The sequence below is a fragment of the Lissotriton vulgaris genome, chromosome 8 (assembly GCF_964263255.1).
Source record: "Lissotriton vulgaris chromosome 8, aLisVul1.2, whole genome shotgun sequence".
NCBI lineage: Eukaryota > Metazoa > Chordata > Amphibia > Caudata > Salamandridae > Lissotriton > Lissotriton vulgaris.
The window spans coordinates 1,357,168,142-1,357,189,353 of record NC_141696.1 but is presented as its reverse complement, the minus strand read 5'-3'; the positions used below and the strand labels follow the sequence as shown (position 1 = coordinate 1,357,189,353).

The 21,212-nt window shown below is 43.6% G+C and overlaps 1 protein-coding gene across 1 annotated transcript in view; it reads right to left on the bottom strand.

Annotated features, from left to right (window-relative positions):
• Window positions 1-1,014: 1,014 nt before the first annotated feature.
• Window positions 1,015-21,212, bottom strand: part of MRE11 (MRE11 double strand break repair nuclease) — a 468,980-nt gene continuing 448,782 nt past the window's right edge. Inside the window, exon 20 of the mRNA XM_086935305.1 lies at window positions 1,015-4,444. Within this exon, the coding sequence (XP_086791431.1) occupies window positions 4,388-4,444 (57 nt within the window). The 3' untranslated portion in view covers window positions 1,015-4,387. The remainder of the gene's footprint in view (window positions 4,445-21,212) is intronic.

Genomic DNA, 21,212 nt, shown 5'->3' with positions numbered 1-21,212 from the left:
CGACCAGAGTTTATGGCCCCCAGTGGTCTCCTGATGTCCCTCGATCCTCAGGCCACAGGCAAGCACACAGTTGGATCAAGGGCCCCGACGGAGGTCCGCAGCAAGAGACCGGGGTCCCGGTCTAGCAACCCCCAGCTCAGGCGGCAGGTCTCGGTACCACCTGCACTCCCAGCAGGCATACAGGGCCGTCGGCCAGCACCACCGCACGCTGCTGCAGTCATGGAAGGGGGAAGACTCACCGCCGCTGTCGTCCTCCGGACTCCGACAGGTCCCGCACCCCCCGGGCAGGGCACTTCGTTTCTGAGGCCTACCTGCCTCGTGGCAAGCCCCGGCCTCGCGTGGCACCACGCGCCGGCGCACGCTCCGCTCCTCTTCAGCAGCACACCTCGGACTGAGTTCTCGGTCGGCCAGCTCCGGCGCCGAGCGTCGGATCGTCCCCAAATTTGGACCGGAGCTACAGGATAGGAAGACTTACACTCGTTGGGATTTGCAGGCGAAAAACCGCAGGCAATCAGGAGAAATGCAGGATAGAGCTGACCAGGCAGCCAGAGCCTCACTGAAGTGCGGCCATTAGCTTGTGCGCCCTCTAGCGCTATGATACATATATATAGTACTTGTGAAGGTACACTGTCAGCTCTAAATGTTTGTAATATCTGAAGGTTGGAATAGGTTAAACAAAGGGATAACACTGATGTTCCTAAAAGAGATCAGTGAACCAAGCTTACTCAAATATGCACTGTGTTATCATGCACAATAGAGGATAAATGTTTCTGTGGAGTCAGAAAATGTAAATGTAAAGCTTACTGTAACCGACTGCTCCTTGCCTCACACAAGTCGTTTGTTAAAGATCTGACATCTACCATGAATATTGGGAAAATACCTTATAAGCAATCATACCGCTCAATAATTCACTTAAACACACAAATGCATAGATCTAACAAGTAAGTGACAATGTTCATATTTCCTGGAATGGAGTTGTATGAAAGCTTTGAATAAGACTTCAGGTAGATGTTATTTTAAACAGCAATATATGTTTAATCGAAAGAAAAAACAAAGGATTCACAATAAAGCTCAGCTAAGTTTGCCTAGCAGTGCACTTAAACAATAATTTCAATCAAGGAAGCACATTTGTTGGGTGTAATAACAAATGGGGGGGGGGGGGGAAGGGTATAACTTGCATTGGTTTTTTTTTTCATTATTCACTGTGCAAAATACAAACTCTGAAACTTCAGTACAAATTTTCTTTTCAGTTTCTATATGAGAAGGTAACAATCTCATTCAGCAATCTTATAAATGTAAACGTTTTTAGTATTTTGGATGCATTAGGCTTCCTCTCATGTGCTCATAAAACCCAAGAGACTGTCTAATCATGCTATATGTGAAAGGCCCTTATTACTCAGATTGGTTAAATCCAATACATAGTACAGGTCTGCAGTGTTAAAGACTACAAGTTTAAGGTACTAACATCATTCACAAAGAAATTATTTAAAAAAATATATCCGGAAGTAAGAAACAGGCATAAAGATGCACACAAAGAAAAAAATACTAATAATGCATATGGTTCAGAAAAGCTAATGAACTATGTGGGGATCAGAAAGTTATATTTCATCGAAAGGGTGAGCCATTAACTTTCCATACATTATTGCCTGTCTCATTTTGTACATAAATGTCATACACTCAGTGTACAATAAATGATAAAATCCAATTTTGATTTTACAGCATTGTATGGAGTTTATTAGAATGTGCAAATATTCAGTGATCTAAGTGCATTGCTCTCCTTATGTGAAGTAACTTCAAAGCAAGATTAGAGTTCCTCAAACAACATCAAACTATGGCCAACTTTATGCGCTAATAGGGCAGCTGTTAGAACTACACCAGTATCAACATTCTCACACTTGAGAAAGTACTTCAGAAAACCTGTGGTGAATACAATGTTAAAGGGCTGATTTAGAATTGGGTGGGATCTATAACCAAACAATTTATAGTGGAAGTGGTAAGTCCACCATTCTAGGATACTTCATCGTTGGGGACCCTGCTGATGGAATAGCCTCTACCACACAGAGAGCATGCAGAGGTAATTTCAATGGCATATTCTCTAAGTGTATATAATCCTTTCAGCGGTGGAGTAACACAAGATCATTGCCCCTCTGCAGAATGTAATGAGGGATCCCGGCATACTCAGATCACACACACGTTCACTGGTCATGGGCTCAATGGGGGCCCCTTAAACGGCTGCCCCCCATATGCTGCAGGGGCCTGCTCTGCAAAGCAGAGTGGCTTTGTCAAGCCTTTAACTATTTTTTATTCCATGCCATTTCACACATTCTGCATTAAATGGTATGGCTTAGAGGAGAGCAGGCCCCCACCAAGAGAAAAAACCCTGGGGGCCCAACGCACCACAGAGGCCTCCACTATCACCCTGCCTTTTAGCTGACAACTTAACACTTCCTCCCACTAAATCAGTTCCAATATCTATTAAACTGTTTTTAAAATGTTAATCTCTCTATTACATTTTAAAGGAAGACTATAATTTTTTTATAGGTATTCCTGAAAAACATTTAACTTCCTAGTGCTTTTTCAAATAAAACCAAATAAATACTGCTGTGAATAAAAATATATTTATCTTTGACCAAGCCTAGGCACTAATGCAGGGCACGTAAATCTTTTTAAGATGGAACCTATTGGTGCTGAAGCGAGACCTTATTGTGTAAAGAAGTCGCTGTTCCTCATTTTCAGAACACCCTTTGTAAATCCTTTAGATTAGGCTGACGAAATGGAGTGGAGCAGAAACGGGAGAACACTTATTAAAATACACGAAAATCCCATCAAATATGGCATTAGTGATATAAATAGGCCTGTTTAGGGCCGAACGATTCTCCAGATAAACAATAAAATATGGTTGGATATTTCCTTTATCAAGAGCAGAAACTGAAAACATGGAAGACTGTCTTCATTTTAAACCTATTAAAATATTTTAATGACGTTACTATACATTTTTTACACATTATGTACTACAATTATATCTTAAATGGTACTATATTTCGGAATTGTTATAATTTAGGCTGCATCCTTCCAGTTATAATTGATTAGAGTGCTTTTAGTCAGTCAGACATCAATATTCTAAGACGATTTTTTGGTCAAGAGAAAAAGTTAAGCTGGAGTGTAATTGCTTTTTGTAAGGAGAAATGCAACAAAAAGGGAAATTGCAGCATTTGAAACACACTTAAAGGGATCAAATATTAGAGAAAATAATAAAATATGTATGCATTTTCAATTTCCTACATTTGAATGACAAATACTATATTCTTTTGAATCCTAGCCCAAAAACATATTTTTTCACATATTCTCTGAGGGCCAGGATTATGCACCAATTCCTCATTAGGTTCACTTTTTAACAATACAGCTTCCAGACCTATTTTTTCACCAAAGGTCACTGTTTCAAAGTGCGTGTCTTAGTATGCTATCCCTGGAGCATTGAGTTGTCAATCCAAAGGTTCCACAGTTTTCAATGAAAGATTATGTTCGCTGAACACGGATAAACCACAGTCAAATAGGTCAAGTAAAAACCAAACAGAAGGCAACCTTATGACTGTTCTAAAGGAAGTCTCCGATTATCGAAAGACACTTACTGAGGGAGGCTTTTTCCAAAGACAGAATCCAGGCTTAACCAGACATTGTAAAATGTACATTTACATGCAACAAGGAAATTGCACACATTTAAACATTTGAAGTGCATTATTTTTCTATTGCAATGTGTTCTTGTGCAGCTCAATAAGAATAGTTTTTCTGGCTTTCCTTAAGGGATGAAAAACAGTGTGGCAAGGAAGGTGTGTACATAATGTGTTCTCGTCCAAGTGAGCATATACCAAAGATCGTATTCGTGATTCAGTAAGATCAGCAAAACACAGGAGCTAGCTTACAAGCATCATGCCATAAACAAAAACTGGTTAGTCTGTTTCAATTTTCAAAGACTGCATATTTTTGCCTTTTAACCAAAAAGTCCAATTTAAGGAAGTTAAGACACCAAGAATCAACCTGGTATCTTCTAAGAGTAAAAACTGTTTAGTCCACACTACTGAAAAGAAAGACAAATGCCCTCAGTTTGAAACACCAACCTGCATACCAGTAAAAGTATCAGATAGGCACACACGTGTAATATACGATGAACTGAAATCATTTTAAGCCTTTAGTGTGAACAGATTTGTCAAACTCTGATAAAAACTACTGTAAACTATGTGAAACGTAGAAAATGTAATATGTTTATTGTCTGAAAATAAACAACATTTGAAGTCGGTAATATTATTTACAACTGTATGCATACATATGTCTTTGGAATTTCTCCAGTCCAAAAACACTGAAATGAAGGTCCAAGTCACAATGTGATGCTTCATCTTCTATTTCTTCTTGATGGAGCAACAGAGCTCTTGAAGGGGTCAAATTCTTCCTGCAAGAGAATAAGTCACTCGTCACTAAATATGCACAAGTTTCTCATGATTTTTGAGAGATAAGCCTTAGGAAATAATTCTCATTTTGAGTAGTTATTTGAATGTAACTGCAGGGATAGAGCTGTACTGCCACTCGCTGAACTCTATTTCTGCAGTTTTAGTCATTCATAATGCGCCAGTACACCCTCCTCGCTGATAGTGTAGTCTACAAATCTGCAAAACATAGTACACAGCATCGCAAAATGTAATTTGCCTCTTTAATGTTCATGAGAAAAGAGGTTTTGCAACCCTTAATCAATGTATATTTTGTGATTTGTGACGCGACTGTTCAGTCGCCATTATGTGTCTCATGGCTTCTGGAGAATACCTGGCATCAACATCAGTTTTAATGGCTGGCCAACATCTAAAACTATAACCACACAGAGCAGAATTTCTACTGTTGACCTCCTCCCCTACACAGTGCACTTTAGTTGGAGTTCTGAATGGACAAGCACATGGACCTATCTGGGATGAGGTCCAGGTCAGGAACTGATGTATTCCTGGTAACTCACAGACTTGGCTGGCCATGGTCCTTCCAGTAACATGGTGCATCTGTAATGCATGGCCTGAGTAGGCATGATGTGGAATGTTGCGTGTGCAAGCGTGAAGACACTGTCCTCCAACTAACATAGTCCACAAGCGTTGGTGATATAGCACCTATGGCTCTTGAAGCACTAAGGGCGATGTGGTAGACTGGGGTATAACTGCATGAGACCTTCATGGTCAAGTGGGTCGACATAATCAAGATAACAACATTGTCATCAGCATGAGCAGATAAGCATTAGGCTAGTGGTAAGGAAGGGTGCCTTGAGGAAGACACAAGGCACAGTGTCTCGCCTTGGTTTGCTGAAGTGCCTCAAAAAGAACTTTACAACTGCTTTAGTAATAGACTGGAACAATTCTCACTGTACCCTGGTGACTGTAATAATCCACCTAAGCAACTCTGAATGTGTAATGTCTCGGGCAACCGTGATAAGGACTCAAAAGAGCAATTGGTAATTTCTCCCATGGCCGATCAGACAACCAAGTAGTTTCCACGGGCTCTGTATGCATATATAAATGCTTGTCACTTGAGGTACACATTTTTTTAAAAACATATTTTATTGTCTTTTGTAGTGGTTCTAAGCATGTGCAACAAACTCCTTTACATATGTGCATTTATCGTAGCGGACATTCATTCTGTCTGCATATCATTACCATTAAGTCAAGATCTTTTAGTGCACCGTGCTACAAGCATTCCCCAATCCACATGGATATTACCCTATCTCCCCTCCCCCCAACGTCCCCCAACTACCCCCGCGCTGCTGTCAACTAGGGTATTGTTCTCCCTTCCTCAGCGTTCCACTTGAGGTACGGATAACACAATATCTGGCATTTTTTAAATGTCACTACCTGTCAAAAGACTATCATATTCCCAACTAATCTCCTTTAGAAATCTTGTTACCAATTATATGTCATAAGCCTTATTCACAACAATTCATAAAACAAACAGCACAAATTTTGAATCTCTCTTAAGCATTCCATTTACCAGAGGTAATTAATATAAACTATTGCAATAAGGCTGAGCAGCTCGCTCAAGTATATATTTTCACAGCCACGCTGGTAATTTACACAAATTCTCTGAGGTTGTTGTCCACTACAATTCTATATCACCGACCAATGTAACATCCACCACTACTACCAAGCACTCCTCATTGTACTCTTTACATCTTTCTTCCTCCCAAGGAGGTGCGCCAGAGCTGCAAGATGCCTAGGGCACACGGTTCCCATATGTCCCGCAGACTAGAATGCACAGACCGTCAATAAATCTGTATGGTCGAATAGGAGCATAACATATACGTAAGGTATATGTCTGTGGTGTGACAACGGGGGCAACAAAGCTGCATGTCAGGAAAGTAGCGATTCAACTGGGCAGGGTTAAGGTATGCTCTGTGTAACCAGGAGATTTGGAAGATTGTTCCCATTCCCACTTACGCCCCAGTGCTGTGAAAGGGAAACCGCAAGTTCACGAATGGCCCTGCATTGCAATGTGATGAAGTGATATTCATCGCCCATCGCGAGTATGGCCTGTAACAACGGGTGGGAAATTGACAGGTTCCGCCTACGATGCTCCCGAGAGAGTTCTGCGGGTGTTGTGTAGTTTTCGGTGAATAAGAAACTGTCCCAGCGGAGGTCATGGTCTGTAGTCAAGTGGTCAAAGGAGAGGGGCTGACCATCAGAAAATAAGTCCCCCACCGTAATCTGCGATTGTGCCGTCTAGACCGCTAGTCCGCAGATGAAAAGAAGCCCTGGAATCAAGACAGGCCAATGAGGGGGAAGGGCTGAGCATGTTGTGCGTGAGACGATGTATCCAGAGTATGCAGGAGCGCGCCACTGCTCCCTACAGGGGCCAAAGAGAGGAGGGCTGAACCTTTGGAAGGAGAAAGCCCTGTACTGCGGCAACCGGCATGACCCCTGCTCACTGCCTGTCTTGTCTATGTTACACCTTTGCGACAGCCACAGCAGCAATGCTGCCAGATAGTATGCTTTGAAGGAGGGGGTACACAGACCTCCCCTGCCTGTCAGCAACTGCAATTTCTTGAGGGTGACGTGATGAGACAGTGTTTTTTACCCAAAATAAGGACACATAAAAGGGAGTCAAATTCATGAAAGAACTACTTTGGTGGGATGACAGCTAAGTTGGCAAAAAGGTACAGGGGACTTGGTTAAACCCCCATTTCCCCCTGCGCTATCTTGCCAATTGGATCCAGGGGTAAAGATTGCCAAAACTGCACTTGCGACCTGATGCCCGCCAGGACCCATCAGAGGTTCCCCTTATAAAGATCAAGAGGATAAAGACTAACCCCTAGTAGCGGATTGCCTCCCCAAACCAATGAAGGTGCACCTCATCAAGGTGTGTAATTCAGGGCCACTGACCAGGGCAGAGTGAGTAGACCACTGTCTTCACCCAATTGACCCAGATGCCTGTGACATCGGTAAATGCACACAAGGAATCTTGAAGCGAGGAAAGATCAGTTGTGACTTCGCGAAGATATAGAAGCAGATCATCAGCAAACCAAGACTCAGCATGTGTCCTATCCTCGAGGGGTATGCCTCCACACGCAATCGAAGGGCCAGGGGCTACATTGGCCTAACGGATTGGGCAGTCGACCTCGAATCTGGGGAACTAGGTTCTAGTCTCGGCGCTGAACATCCTGTGATTCTGGACACATCACTTAATCTCCTCATGCCCAAAAACAAAAAAATGATGTGCCCTCATGCAACTGGTGCTATGTAAAGCACTCTGATACCCGATTCGGGTCAAGTTCGCACTATATAAAACTCTGTGAAAAATAAAAATAAATAAAAGAAGAGCAGGAAAGAAAGCGAGCATTGCTGCCTGGTGCCATACCTGAGATGACCAAGGTGAACTCGAGAGGAATGCCTGATATAGTGTAGCCGAATAAAAGCAAGCAATATCTTCCCGAGACACATGGGGCGAGTACCAGAAAATGATGATCCAACATCAGCGCATCAAAACTCCATCTCCAATTCTAATGTGAGGCAGGCAGCGCATGGGAATCGCCCTTGGACATGGTCCTGCGTGTGAAAGAGACGCAAAATGTTCTGGGAAGTGCTACTGCCTGGGACGACCCATTCTATTCTGAGTGTATAAGCTCTGAAAGGACTTGGGCATACTTTCCTAGAATTTTATAATCCACGTGTAAATTGGCAATAGAGCTGTAGGATGCCAGGTGTATGTGGTCCCTATCAGGCTTTTGGATTGAGACCAGGACTTTGGCACACCAACTGCTAACAGAGGGCAGGCAATGCTTCATAACCACCTACAGTTCAGCAGGTTGATGCGAAAACCCTGCTCTCTCAGACACAAAAGTACTGAGATCCTCCAGATGAGTGCTCTACCCTAAAATGGAGGCATGTATCATTACTGTGGCCACTGCTGATGGCAGGCAGGCAGAGGAGATTCCCACAGCTGAGGTTCTCCTCCACTGACCATCACTATAGATCTATCACTGTTTCCAGGGTGATCTTGATGTTTGCCAGATTGCCACAAGTTGAAATCACTGCAGACAAAAACACCATGGGAAGGTCCACATGTGTCATTGCGCTCGAGTGACCAGGAGGATGCAAGAAGCCGGCAGACATAGCAGGCAAAGGACTGTCAGGTCAGGAATCAGATCTCTTTGCTGAAACATAACAACCATATCCAGAATTTCTGGAACTCTCTAAGGAAAGAAGACCCTGGGAGATGTATTGCTCACCAACACGCCTTTGAACAAAAGTTGTTGAGGAAGCTCCAGGTGCATCTTGAATAGGTTGATGGAAAATCCTAAGTTGCTGTGGTGTTCAAATGGTCCGACTGCTGTGGCAATTATCAGTATGGGGATACTGAGATCAGTATGGTAATACTGAGATTCTGGTTCTGTGCAGAGGGGCCACAGTCACCACTGTTACCTTGTTGAAGACTTAGGATGCAGATATTAATCCAAACTGGAGGGCTTTGAATTGGTAGTGTGTGGAACATACCAGAAAGTGCAAGTAGTTACTTCGTACCTGCAGGATAAAAATAATGAAAGTACATTGTATGAAAGTCGAGACACCATCCAGTCTCCAAGGTCCATAGCCAGATGAACCAGTGCTCGGGTCATAATCTTGAAATACATTCAAGATGCAGAGGCCTAGAACCGGATGCACCCCATCATCCTTCTTGGGTATAAGGAAGTAACAATGGTAACATCCCTGCCCCTTCTTGTTGGACTAGGACTGCATGTTTGGAAAATGCAAGTGTGCGTGTCTGAGGAAAAGCCGGGTGTAATAGAAAGGGAAACTTTTGGAAGGGAAGAGTGCCAATTTCTATAATCTATAGGAACCACGGGTCAGTTTGATTATTTGATGAGTCCTTAAATGACGTAGCAACCTTTCCCCCAATGCTAAGTGTTCTTCCCTGTGGAAAACCTAAAGTGGCTTAATGGGTGGTACAGAGAAAAAAGAAAAGGACTGCTGAGCCATTTGGCTCCTAGATCAACCTCGGCCCCTGTATTACCACAGAAACTTGTGGGTTGTTGGGACTGGCTAACAAGATTGATGTTAGTCAAAAGGCATATCCCCTGCATAGCCGCCTAATATGCAATATTGTCTAAGAAATTGGCAGGCAGAAGAAGCCAACCATTGAGTATGTGCTAGGCTCATTTCTGTTCAAAAAGCTTGGGGGACGAGTCTGTCTTTGCACCAAAGCGGTGGGACCAATCGAAAACATGTCCATTCCATGAGAAGCCCATCAAGCAGAATCAGGCATGTGTCTGATGAACCCATGGTCCTTGCCACTGATTCCACTGTATTCAGGTTGCTCTAAGGATCTGCTTAGCTGTGTTTGCATCTCGGACAATTTCAGCAATGCTTTTACTAAGGGGCTATTTCCCACATCACATTGGTATACATAGCCGTCATCAGTGGACCAGACAGCCAAACTTTCTAACCCTTGGTTTCCATTTTCCTAGACTCCCAGTCAGGAGATGCTTTGGAGGTGGACCCTGGATTTTGCTTTGTAAAATATGACGCCTAAATCACCATGCTTTCAGATGGTGCGCAGGTTGACAGTATGCCAGGATGCCCTGGGACCAGGCAATGGTTACCGTAATACAGGGGTCTCCAACCGGTCGATCGCGAGCTACCGGTAGCTCGCCGAACCCTCATTAGTAGCTCGAGCCTTGCATCTCAAATTTGTAGCCCGTTATTCTCATTTAGTATTCTTGGGCCTTTTTTCATGCTGTTGCCTGCCCTCGCCAAAACCAACTGCTCAGATTGGTCTAAATGAGTCTAGCGTGGGCGGGGCAGGCCAAAGACGATGACGCTGTTGCTGAACTGCGTCTGCACTTCACTTGGCTTTCACAGCCTTGCACCGAAGCAGGTGGGCTGGAGTGGACCAGCAGGTCCTGGAAAACCTACTATCATGGAGGTGGCGCACGCAGTATTGAACTGCTACGAACCCGAGCTTCCTGCCTGGCACATTATATTTAAGCAGCAGATAATAGGTAAGCACTGGCCTGGCCAGTAAACATCTTAATCCTCTGAACCTGGAGTTGCAATGTGCGTTTTTTATACTCAGTCTGCCACGGGCCCGAAAGACTGGAAATATCTTTTTCTCCCGATGTACAGCTCTGGGCTATAAATCAGGAGAAGCAGGGTGAGTTTCACTTTCCTTTACGTAAGGCACAATACAAGCAAAGCTCTCCCCATCTGCACTCCTAAAAGGAACATAAATTGTCCCACTCTTCAGCACAGCTATGAATGTACAGTGCCAACTCTTTCATACCGTCTGAGGCCAGGTCAGTGACAGAGCCTGGTCACACGCGTAGTGATGTGTTTCCAATATTTAACACTGCAGCAGCTCGCTAAAATTACTGAAAATAATCTGCGACGCCATCCCATTTCAATGTGATATCCTGTTTCGTTCTAAAATAAACTTTTTTTTATGGCTATTGCATGAAATATTAGCACAAAATATCTCTACAAAATGTGTAACAATCACGCATTACCCACATTCAAAATGAATGGTAGGAAAATAAAATTTAAAGAAATCTGGTAAAAAAGTATTACAGGTTATTTGGGCAATGCTCTCTGCAGAACATTTCTGGCTCAATCGTGGCCCCCTGAAAGGTTGGGGCTCTGGGCCAGAGACCACTTTGCCCATGCCGTCTCTGTTCCTTGCGCCTGTGGTAATCAACACTACAGCAGTTTCTCTGGGTTCCAGATCATGCACAGATCTGGAGTATTCTAGTTAAATCCTCAGGTTGGAGGTTGAGTTTGACTGCCTCATGGGAACAGAGCTATCTGTTAAGAGTACTTTGACTCTAAAATAGCCAGCCTTCCTCTTTATTCAATAAAAGCAGTTAAAAACAACAGGTGTTAAACATACTTTCAAAAAGAGTTGGATCTCAAGGTTGTTTTACAGATGCATTCATTGTGAGCCTCTGCCCAGGCCTAGTATCTGCATTGGCGACGTGGTGTTGCAGATTTTACTTGCACATTGAATGTGTCTAAGAAAAAAATGGTGTGAAACTCTGCTTTATTGATGATCACATTTAATAATTGAAATAAATCAGCATTTCAAACTAATTTTTCTCCAACTAAAATAGCCTCTATCTAAAAAGTTATCCTATTTACCAAGTAAGCTACGGGAGGGTATGTACCTATGAGACAGAATAGCCACATGAAGAACTTGAAACCTTCCCATTGGCCCTGAGACTAGAGCATCTGTCACTGTTGAAATTGTATTTGTTTTTCACAAACTCAGTGAAGCTTGCACTTGATTGAGCCATGTATTAAGTAGAAAATATGTATTCTACATAAAGAAAAATCCTCTTTCACCTCCACAAAGAAAACATAGTAGGGAATAAAGCCCCAAATTGAATCAAATTAGTTAAAAATTGTTTAAATCTGAACCAGGATGGGACATTTTAAAACTGAAAAAAAGTATGTGTTGAAGGAGAAATAATTGAGGTTATTCATAATAAAATGATTGTCTTTTTGGAAAACTAGTGACTGCACATCTAAGCTAGACTTCAATAAATAACATTTGGTAAGGAATATATGTTGAGGTTTAGCTTTTGCAGTGTGTGAAAAAGTTGATCGAGGATCACAAAAGGAGGTCATAGGCATGTATCCTGCGGCAGCTCATTACACTTTTCAGGAAATCTGCCATGCAAGACAAGCTTTTGTTTCAGGTGGCTCAACCTGTAGCTGTCTGTAGCTTCAAAAGAGGGAGTGTGGCCCCTTTAGTTTAAACCACAGAATGGGCTCCGGAGAAATTAGGCTTACAGTCAATGAAACTGGGCGTGGGGCTGTCTCTAAAAAGAAATTTGTGAGGTGCTTGGCCTTTAGTAGCTCACAACAATTTTCACTGATCAGAAGTAGCTCTCACTACAGGAAAGGTTGGAGACCCCTGCCGTAATATGTCTGTTTATGGCTAGGGTGGAAGATGGTTTGGTCTATACTGCTTGAATAAGCGCTATCAAAGCATTGTTGAATGGGGAAAGAGCTGTGCCAATGAAGAAGTAGGTTAGAGGAGATCTGTCAGGCATTTAGCCTTGTTTACCTCCATAGAAAAAGGCAATCCTAGAACCTGTCTGTCTTACTTAAGGATTGTAGGAAAAGAAGTCACTTCAGAAAATGGTAGTCCTGAAGGGCACCCAAATTCTAACTCTGGAAAGGTATCTAAGCTACTTACATTTTAGAGGGCCAAGTAGTCTGCTTCGTCTGTGCTGGTGGGGCAGCTAGTTGGCTACGTCACTACTATAGCCATCATTATGATTGATGATGAGTAACATTTGTATATGGTACAAGTCAATTCCAAATATGCTATCAATTTGCTGTAAATATTTATCCCTAGGCAAGGCTTGAGCTGGGGCTCTTCTCTATGCTGGGGCTCTTCTCTATACTGGGCCTCCTCCGTCAATCTCTGTGCTTGCATCCTTGAGCGCATAAGAATGTCCTTTTGTATTTGGTATGTGCTCTGAAGCCAATACTAGTGCAGTGGAAAGTGCCAGTGGAGGGGCTAAAGGCGTAGGGTTGGATGTCAGTAGGATTCCAGCAAATGCAGTAGAGTGGCATGAGGGGGACATCTTAAGTTGGGTGGCAAGGGGGCAGAGCGTGCTGGCAGTATTCCGTCAGAGGACCCTCAGGGTACATGATATCGAAGGCACATCCAAGGGAATTTGAGTGCTATAAAAGAGCGGCAACATGGCTAAGGTAAATATCTTGACCTGCTTTGGATTGCAGCTGGAAAACCCCTGGGTACACAGTAGGGAGGATTGGCGCCGGAGTAGCTGGATCCTAAGCTGGGGTTAAATTGACCAACGTTGGCTCAGAGGAAGACTCAATTACTCAAGCGGGGGAGTGTTGCGGGACCTATCCAGAAACACGATCAATGTCTGGGTGTGGAATCATCTCTTCTGTGATGCTTCTTGTGCTTCCTCTGATGACTTTGAGAGAGCTGCGCCACAACCCCGACCAAATTTAGCTTTGTATCCTGCTTCTTTAAGGCTTTTGAGTGCATGAGCCACATTGGTCATTCCACTATGAATCATGCTCGAGGCACATCACCACAAACAGATCTCATGAGGGTTACAGGTAGAAGAATCCATTAGAAAAGGACACATCTAGTTATACATCAATGTAACGCTGAGGAAAGTCGCTGTGGTAAAATAGAGAGTTCTGCCGATAAATGCCCCGTGAGGTTGTTCTTCTAGATGTGTCTGAGGAAAGCAGTTGGTCGATTTACTTGAGCTAAAAAAATGCACTAAAACGTACACTATGCAGACAATACTCTTAAAACATTTCAAAGGTCACTGGCAATTTGCTAATTCAAAGTATGTAAAGCGAAAAACACGTTATAACCCGATGATTGTGGTAGATTCTGTACAATAGAGCATTGTGCTTCTTACAACAACTATACATAAATGTTTGACACATTTTCAATTCTAGGAATTTCAAGCCTCACAGCATTCCCCATCTGAAGATGGGGGGAGGGAGTCTAGCTCTGAAGTTGTGGGAAGATGTTGGAGGCCATTGGCCCATCACTGATCATTACACAGTTTGTGTATTGTACTGCTTCCAGCCCCTTCTTGTCCTTTTAGAAAAGACCCTTTACCCCACTGTTAGATAGACAATCACACTGGCAATACCACCCTAACAGCTCCCTCAATGCCCTCTTAGCATATGCACGAAGTTCAACCTCAAAGACGCATGGCGACTTACACATCCAACCACGAGGGACTACACCTTCTATTGAAACCCCCACAAATCACACACAAGAATAGACTATATCCTAATTTCAGGGATTCACACGCACATGATAGAAGAGGCACAAATAGAACCAAGGCTAATATTAGATCACTCAGCAGTAAGCCTGAAACTGGCAGGTAAACACAACGAGGTGAGGACCCTTAGCTGGAGTTTCAGAACTAGTACCATCACAGACCCTGCTCACAGAAAAGAGATCATAGGCGCCCTTTCCGACTACATGGCCAATAACGATAATGGCGAGGTCAGCATAGACACTCTATGGGACGCTCGGAAAACCACAATCAGGGGGAAGCTAATTGACATATCGGCCAGGATACATAATAAGGCGAATTTAAGACTAACCGAGTTGGAGGCAGAAATCAAAAGATTAGAACGCAAACTCATTAAAGACAACCAATTTGACACCACCCTTCATACGCTAACAGGCGCCAGATACGAATATAACTGAATCATTAGCGAAAGGGCTGGCCTCTGGTTCAACAGATGTAAAGCGCTAAACCTATGCGAAGCCAATAAGGCAGGGAAACTCCTGCCGTCATACCTGAAATATAAAAACAACCAGAGGGCAGTCACAGCGATCACTGACACTGATAGCAAAACATACACCAAACACAAAGACATCCTCAGAATCTTTAGGCAATTCTACGCAGACCTTTACAGAAATGACAAGCAACTAGATAAAGACGCATGTCAAAGGTACCTAGAAAGATTAGGCCTACCGAAACTAGACAGTGAGGACAGCTTGAATCTGGGGGCAGACATCAACACTACAGAGATAGTAACGACAGTCAGGTCCCTAAAAAAGAACAAAGCCTCAGACTATTTCAAATCCTTCCTACTGCAACTCACACCACTCATGAAAAGAGTATTCAACCATGCGGCACACTCAGCGAGAATACCAGCAACCATGACAGGAGCTACCATAACAGTAATACCAAACGATAACAGGGACCAGCAACTACCGAAAAACTACAGACCAATCTCCCTGATCAACGTAGATTGCAAAATCTACGCAACGATCCTAGCAGCAAGGCTAAACAGGATACTGCCCAAACTGATAAGCAACTCCCAGGTAGGAGGCTATTTGAAAGGCAGATTGGCCAGTGACAACACACGCCTTCTATGTCATGTCTTAGAGCAAGCCTCAAAGATCCCACACCAAGCTGTTGCCATAGCGCTAGACGCGGAAAAAGCCTTCGATAACGCTTCATGGGCTTTCTAAGAGCAATGAATGGAAAATTTTAACCTAGGAGAGGGATACATAAAGATGACTATGGCCCTATACCAGACACCCACGGCATGCATCACAATAAACGGGTCCCTATCAGAACCTCTGTCCCTCCAACAGGGTACTAGACAGGGCTGCCCACTGTCGCCCGCCCTCTTCCTCCCAGCTCTAGAACCCCTAATCCAAGACATTAAAATAAACAAGAGAATAAGGGGGATATATATCGACCGGACTACTATAAAGGTAGCAGCCTACGCGGATGATATATTAATAATGGCCTCGATAGAAGCCCTCATGACCACAATCGACGAATACGCCACCCTTTAAGGGTACAAACTTAACAATGATAAGTCACAATACAAACCGCTAAACATCCTCTGCAATAAAGAGGTGCTGGGCACATCAGGAATCAGGTGGCAGTCAGGCCATGTCAAATACCTGGGCATTTACTTTAGTACGGACCTGTTCTCTACCCTTAGACACAATGAGAAGCTTGTGTTAGACAAGATCAGAAAGCAACTTGAAGCTTGGACTCCCAAATTCATGTCATGGTGGGGGCGAATCGAAACAATAAAAATGATGATCACCCCGCTGGTTAACTACCTCTCAAGCATGCTCCCAATATTCCTATCGGACGATTTCCACCAAAAACTAGACAAAATGTGCTCCAGATTTCTGTGGCGTGACAAAAAGGCTAGAATAAGCCTGAAAAAACGAAGACGACCCAAAAACCAGAAGGAGGTAAATCTCTCAGATTTCAAAACATTCCAACTGGCGTTCCTGGCCAAGCAGGGCACGCACTGGATAGAGCAAACAACAGATTACGTACCAGTCTGGCTACACTTAGAAAGAGCAATACTAAAAAATCTCAACCCACTTGCCCTTCTCACTGCCAGCGCACACCCACACGCGGGCAATCGAATAATAAAAAAACACTAAGATAGCACTGCTGAAGCTCGACAAAAAGTTGGAGGTGAGCATTAAGGGCTCTAAGGCCGAATCCCTATGGGCGAACAACAATATAAAATACAAGGGCAAAAAACTATTTCGACAACTGGATAATGAAGGGCATCTCACACCCATACCAGCTGGAAACAAACTCCTCACCACTAACCTTCGCCAACGTAAAAACATCCCTCCAACTTGAAGACTCAGACCTATACAAGTTCCTAAAGATCAAAACAGCCCTGACAGAATCCAAAATATCTAACTGGAAGGCTTCAATACTCCAATATGCTGCAAATATAAATAGACTAGGGCATCAGGTCTCACGCAAATAGACAACGCTCACTGCGCAAAAATCCAACATCAACGAAAAGACAGAGAAATATTGGAACACCCACATACACCCACCACTGAACGACCGGGAGTGGAGCACTCTATGGTCATCAGCCACACGAGCCAAGATCACCCAAGCTTTGGTGCAGACCAAACTATGGCTCTTACACAAAACATTCTGGACTCCAGAACGTCTACAGAAGCTAGGACTCAGGGACAACCACACATGCTGGAACTGCATGCTGTAACGCCGCTAAGGGTGACCTGGAACACCTGATCTTCCTGTGCCCGACTCTCAAGGGGTTTTAGGGGAGGGTCTTTGACTTTATAGACAAGGTTTTTAAATGTAGAATACCAAGGGACTACCCCTCGATCATCACAGCCTCCAACAGAACTGACCTCCCCACAGAGGGAGAAAGAGAACTCCTGGACCTCCTCCTAACCGCTGCAGTCAAGCTAGTCCTCTCGAACTGGAAAGACAACTCTAAAGTGGCTTACAACGGTTGGCTCACCAGGGTCACCTACCTAAGAGGAGCCGACTCACTTGCGATAAGATACTCACCCTGGAAGAACACCTCCAGAGACCTATGGATATCATTGGACAAGTGCCTATTATCCTTTGACCCACCCTGAGACACTAACAATCTGAATGATAGACTAGCCAGCAGAAATGTACTCCACTGCCACAATGATACCTTGATGTTGCCAGGCCGAAGCCATAATTCCTCTCTCTTTTTACTTATTCACATCTTTCTCCTTCTCTCCTTCTACATTACTCCTACTAGCAACAAATGGGGGCCTGCCGAGAAAACTCACCATGGACGACTCACCTTGTATCCTCACCGGCGGACTTCCCAAAATGAAGTAAACCCTGTTTCACTGTATGTATATGTATAAAATACCATAAATAAAAATAAAAATAAATTAAAAAAAGACCCTTTAGCATAGAAACATTATATCAGCATTGGCAAAGCTAGTAAAATTCTCTTCAGTGTTCAGGACTGATAGGGTCACCACTGGTTTAACATGACAATGGGGTCCGGAATTAGAGTTTTAGCATGAAGTGTTAATAACTGGGGACCTGCCTTCCGACCCCCAATACTTGCACTGGACAAGACACAGTTGATCAGATGTAGATCATTGGATTCAGGGTTTAGTTCAATTGGGCTTTCATTTCCCTCTTGAATGTGGTGGCTATTGCATGCTTTTACATACTCGGAGTCCAAAGTCACCCCTGCCTGGTTATTGCGAGGCGTAGGACACGGCTGGCCACTCATGTTGTGAGTTGCAACTAGAGGAACAGAGCAAATTTTGGCACTGCCATGTATCTTATTGAGGGACATCAGACTGTTTAGTATGCTGCAGCTCGTCTCATCTGGGGAGCACTAAAGGTTGATTCCACATCCCTCCGATTGGCCCTCTTGTACTAGTTGCCAGTGGTAGTCATGGGCACAGCTTATGTAAATTATCATGCACTATACAGAAAAAAAACCTCACACTCTATTGCAGGGGTCTCCAACCTTTCCTGTAGTGAGAGCTACTTCTGATCAGTGAAAATTGTTGTGAGCTATTAAAGGCCAAGCACCTCGCAAATTTCTTTTTAGAGACAGCCCCACGCCCAGTTTCATTGACTGTAAGCCTAATTTCTCCGGAGCCCATTCTGTGGTTTAAACTAAAGGGGCCACACTCCCTCTTTTGAAGCTACAGACAGCTACAGGTTGAGCCACCTGAAACAAAAGCTTGTCTTGCATGGCAGATTTCCTGAAAAGTGTAATGAGCTGCCGCAGGATACATGCCTATGACCTCCTTTTGTGATCCTCGATCAACTTGTTCACACACTGCAAAAGCTAAACCTCAACATATATTCCTTACCAAATGTTATTTATTGAAGTCTAGCTTAGATGTGCAGTCACTAGTTTTCCAAAAAGACAATCATTTTATTATGAATAACCTCAATTATTTCTCCTTCAACACATACTTTTTTTCAGTTTTAAAATGTCCCATCCTGGTTCAGATTTAAACAATTTTTAACTAATTTGATTCAATTTGGGGCTTTATTCCCTACTATGTTTTCTTTGTGGAGGTGAAAGAGGATTTTTCTTTATGTAGAATACATATTTTCTACTTAATACATGGCTCAATCAAGTGCAAGCTTCACTGAGTTTGTGAAAAACAAATACAATTTCAACAGTGACAGATGCTCTAGTCTCAGGGCCAATGGGAAGGTTTCAAGTTCTTCATGTGGCTATTCTGTCTCAAAGGTACATACCCTCCCGTAGCTTACTTGGTAAATAGGATAACTTTTTAGATAGAGGCTATTTTAGTTGGAGAAAAATTAGTTTGAAATGCTGATTTATTTCAATTATTAAATGTGGTCATCAATAAAGCAGAGTTTCACACCATTTTTTTCTTAGACACATTCAATGTGCAAGTAAAATCTGCAACACCACGTCGCCAATGCAGATACTAGGCCTGGGCAGAGGCTCACAATGAATGCATCTGTAAAACAACCTTGAGATCCAACTCTTTTTGAAAGTATGTTTAACACCTGTTGTTTTTAACTGCTTTTATTGAATAAAGAGGAAGGCTGGCTATTTTAGAGTCAAAGCACTCTTAACAGATAGCTCTGTTCCCATGAGGCAGTCAAACTCAACCTCCAACCTGAGGATTTAACTAGAATACTCCAGATCTGTGCATGATCTGGAACCCAGAGAAACTGCTGTAGTGTTGATTACCACAGGCGCAAGGAACAGAGACGGCATGGGCAAAGTGGTCTCTGGCCCAGAGCCCCAACCTTTCAGGGGGCCACGATTGAGCCAGAAATGTTCTGCAGAGAGCATTGCCCAAATAACCTGTAATACTTTTTTACCAGATTTCTTTAAATTTCATTTTCCTACCATTCATTTTGAATGTGGGTAATGCGTGATTGTTACACATTTTGTAGAGATATTTTGTGCTAATATTTCATGCAATAGCCATAAAAAAAAGTTTATTTTAGAACGAAACAGGATATCACATTGAAATGGGATGGCGTCGCAGATTATTTTCAGTAATTTTAGCGAGCTGCTGCAGTGTTAAATATTGGAAACACATCACTACGCGTGTGACCAGGCTCTGTCACTGACCTGGCCTCAGACGGTATGAAAGAGTTGGCACTGTACATTCATAGCTGTGCTGAAGAGTGGGACAATTTATGTTCCTTTTAGGAGTGCAGATGGGGAGAGCTTTGCTTGTATTGTGCCTTACGTAAAGGAAAGTGAAACTCACCCTGCTTCTCCTGATTTATAGCCCAGAGCTGTACATCGGGAGAAAAAGATATTTCCAGTCTTTCGGGCCCGTGGCAGACTGAGTATAAAAAACGCACATTGCAACTCCAGGTTCAGAGGATTAAGATGTTTACTGGCCAGGCCAGTGCTTACCTATTATCTGCTGCTTAAATATAATGTGCCAGGCAGGAAGCTCGGGTTCGTAGCAGTTCAATACTGCGTGCGCCACCTCCATGATAGTAGGTTTTCCAGGACCTGCTGGTCCACTCCAGCCCACCTGCTTCGGTGCAAGGCTGTGAAAGCCAAGTGAAGTGCAGACGCAGTTCAGCAACAGCGTCATCGTCTTTGGCCTGCCCCGCCCACGCTAGACTCATTTAGACCAATCTGAGCAGTTGGTTTTGGCGAGGGCAGGCAACAGCATGAAAAAAGGCCCAAGAATACTAAATGAGAATAACGGGCTACAAATTTGAGATGCAAGGCTCGAGCTACTAATGAGGGTTCGGCGAGCTACCGGTAGCTCGCGATCGACCGGTTGGAGACCCCTGCTCTATTGCCTATTGTCGTGTCCCACGCTAATTACACACGGACACTGACTTGTATATTTATGAGCCCTTTATTCATGCATCTGTACCGGTCCCTGTCCCTACTCTAACTGTCCCCTTGGTTCCTATTCCCCGGCTCCTCCCGTTCCTGCTCCTCCCTCTGTCTCCACCCCTCAACCACTAGACTGCGTCTCACCATGCTACATCTCCCCCTTTCTTAACAAAATGAGCTTAATGTCCTCAGTGTTCGCAGTTCTTCAATCCGCCACACAGGTTGGCGAACAGCCTGCTCTTCGAGCCTCAGTAGTGTCGAATCCGAGGGGGGCTTGACTTTGGTCAATTTTTCGGTTGTCTTAATCAGGGCATCCTTGATCACGTTGCGTGTGAACTGTCTGCTCTCACATTCCGCAGTCGGCATGTCTCTTTCCCGTGGTGTAACTACTGTTGGTTTAGGTGCTCGATCTCTTTCATGGGTGGATAGTGTTCTGGTCCTCTTCCGAGCGCCCGTATCCACTTCTGCTTCCGTTTGTCTTGTCCGGTTGAAGGCAACACTGTCCTCCAGTTCAGGATCATGTAGGCCAGACAGTATGGTGCTATCTGATGAGACTGT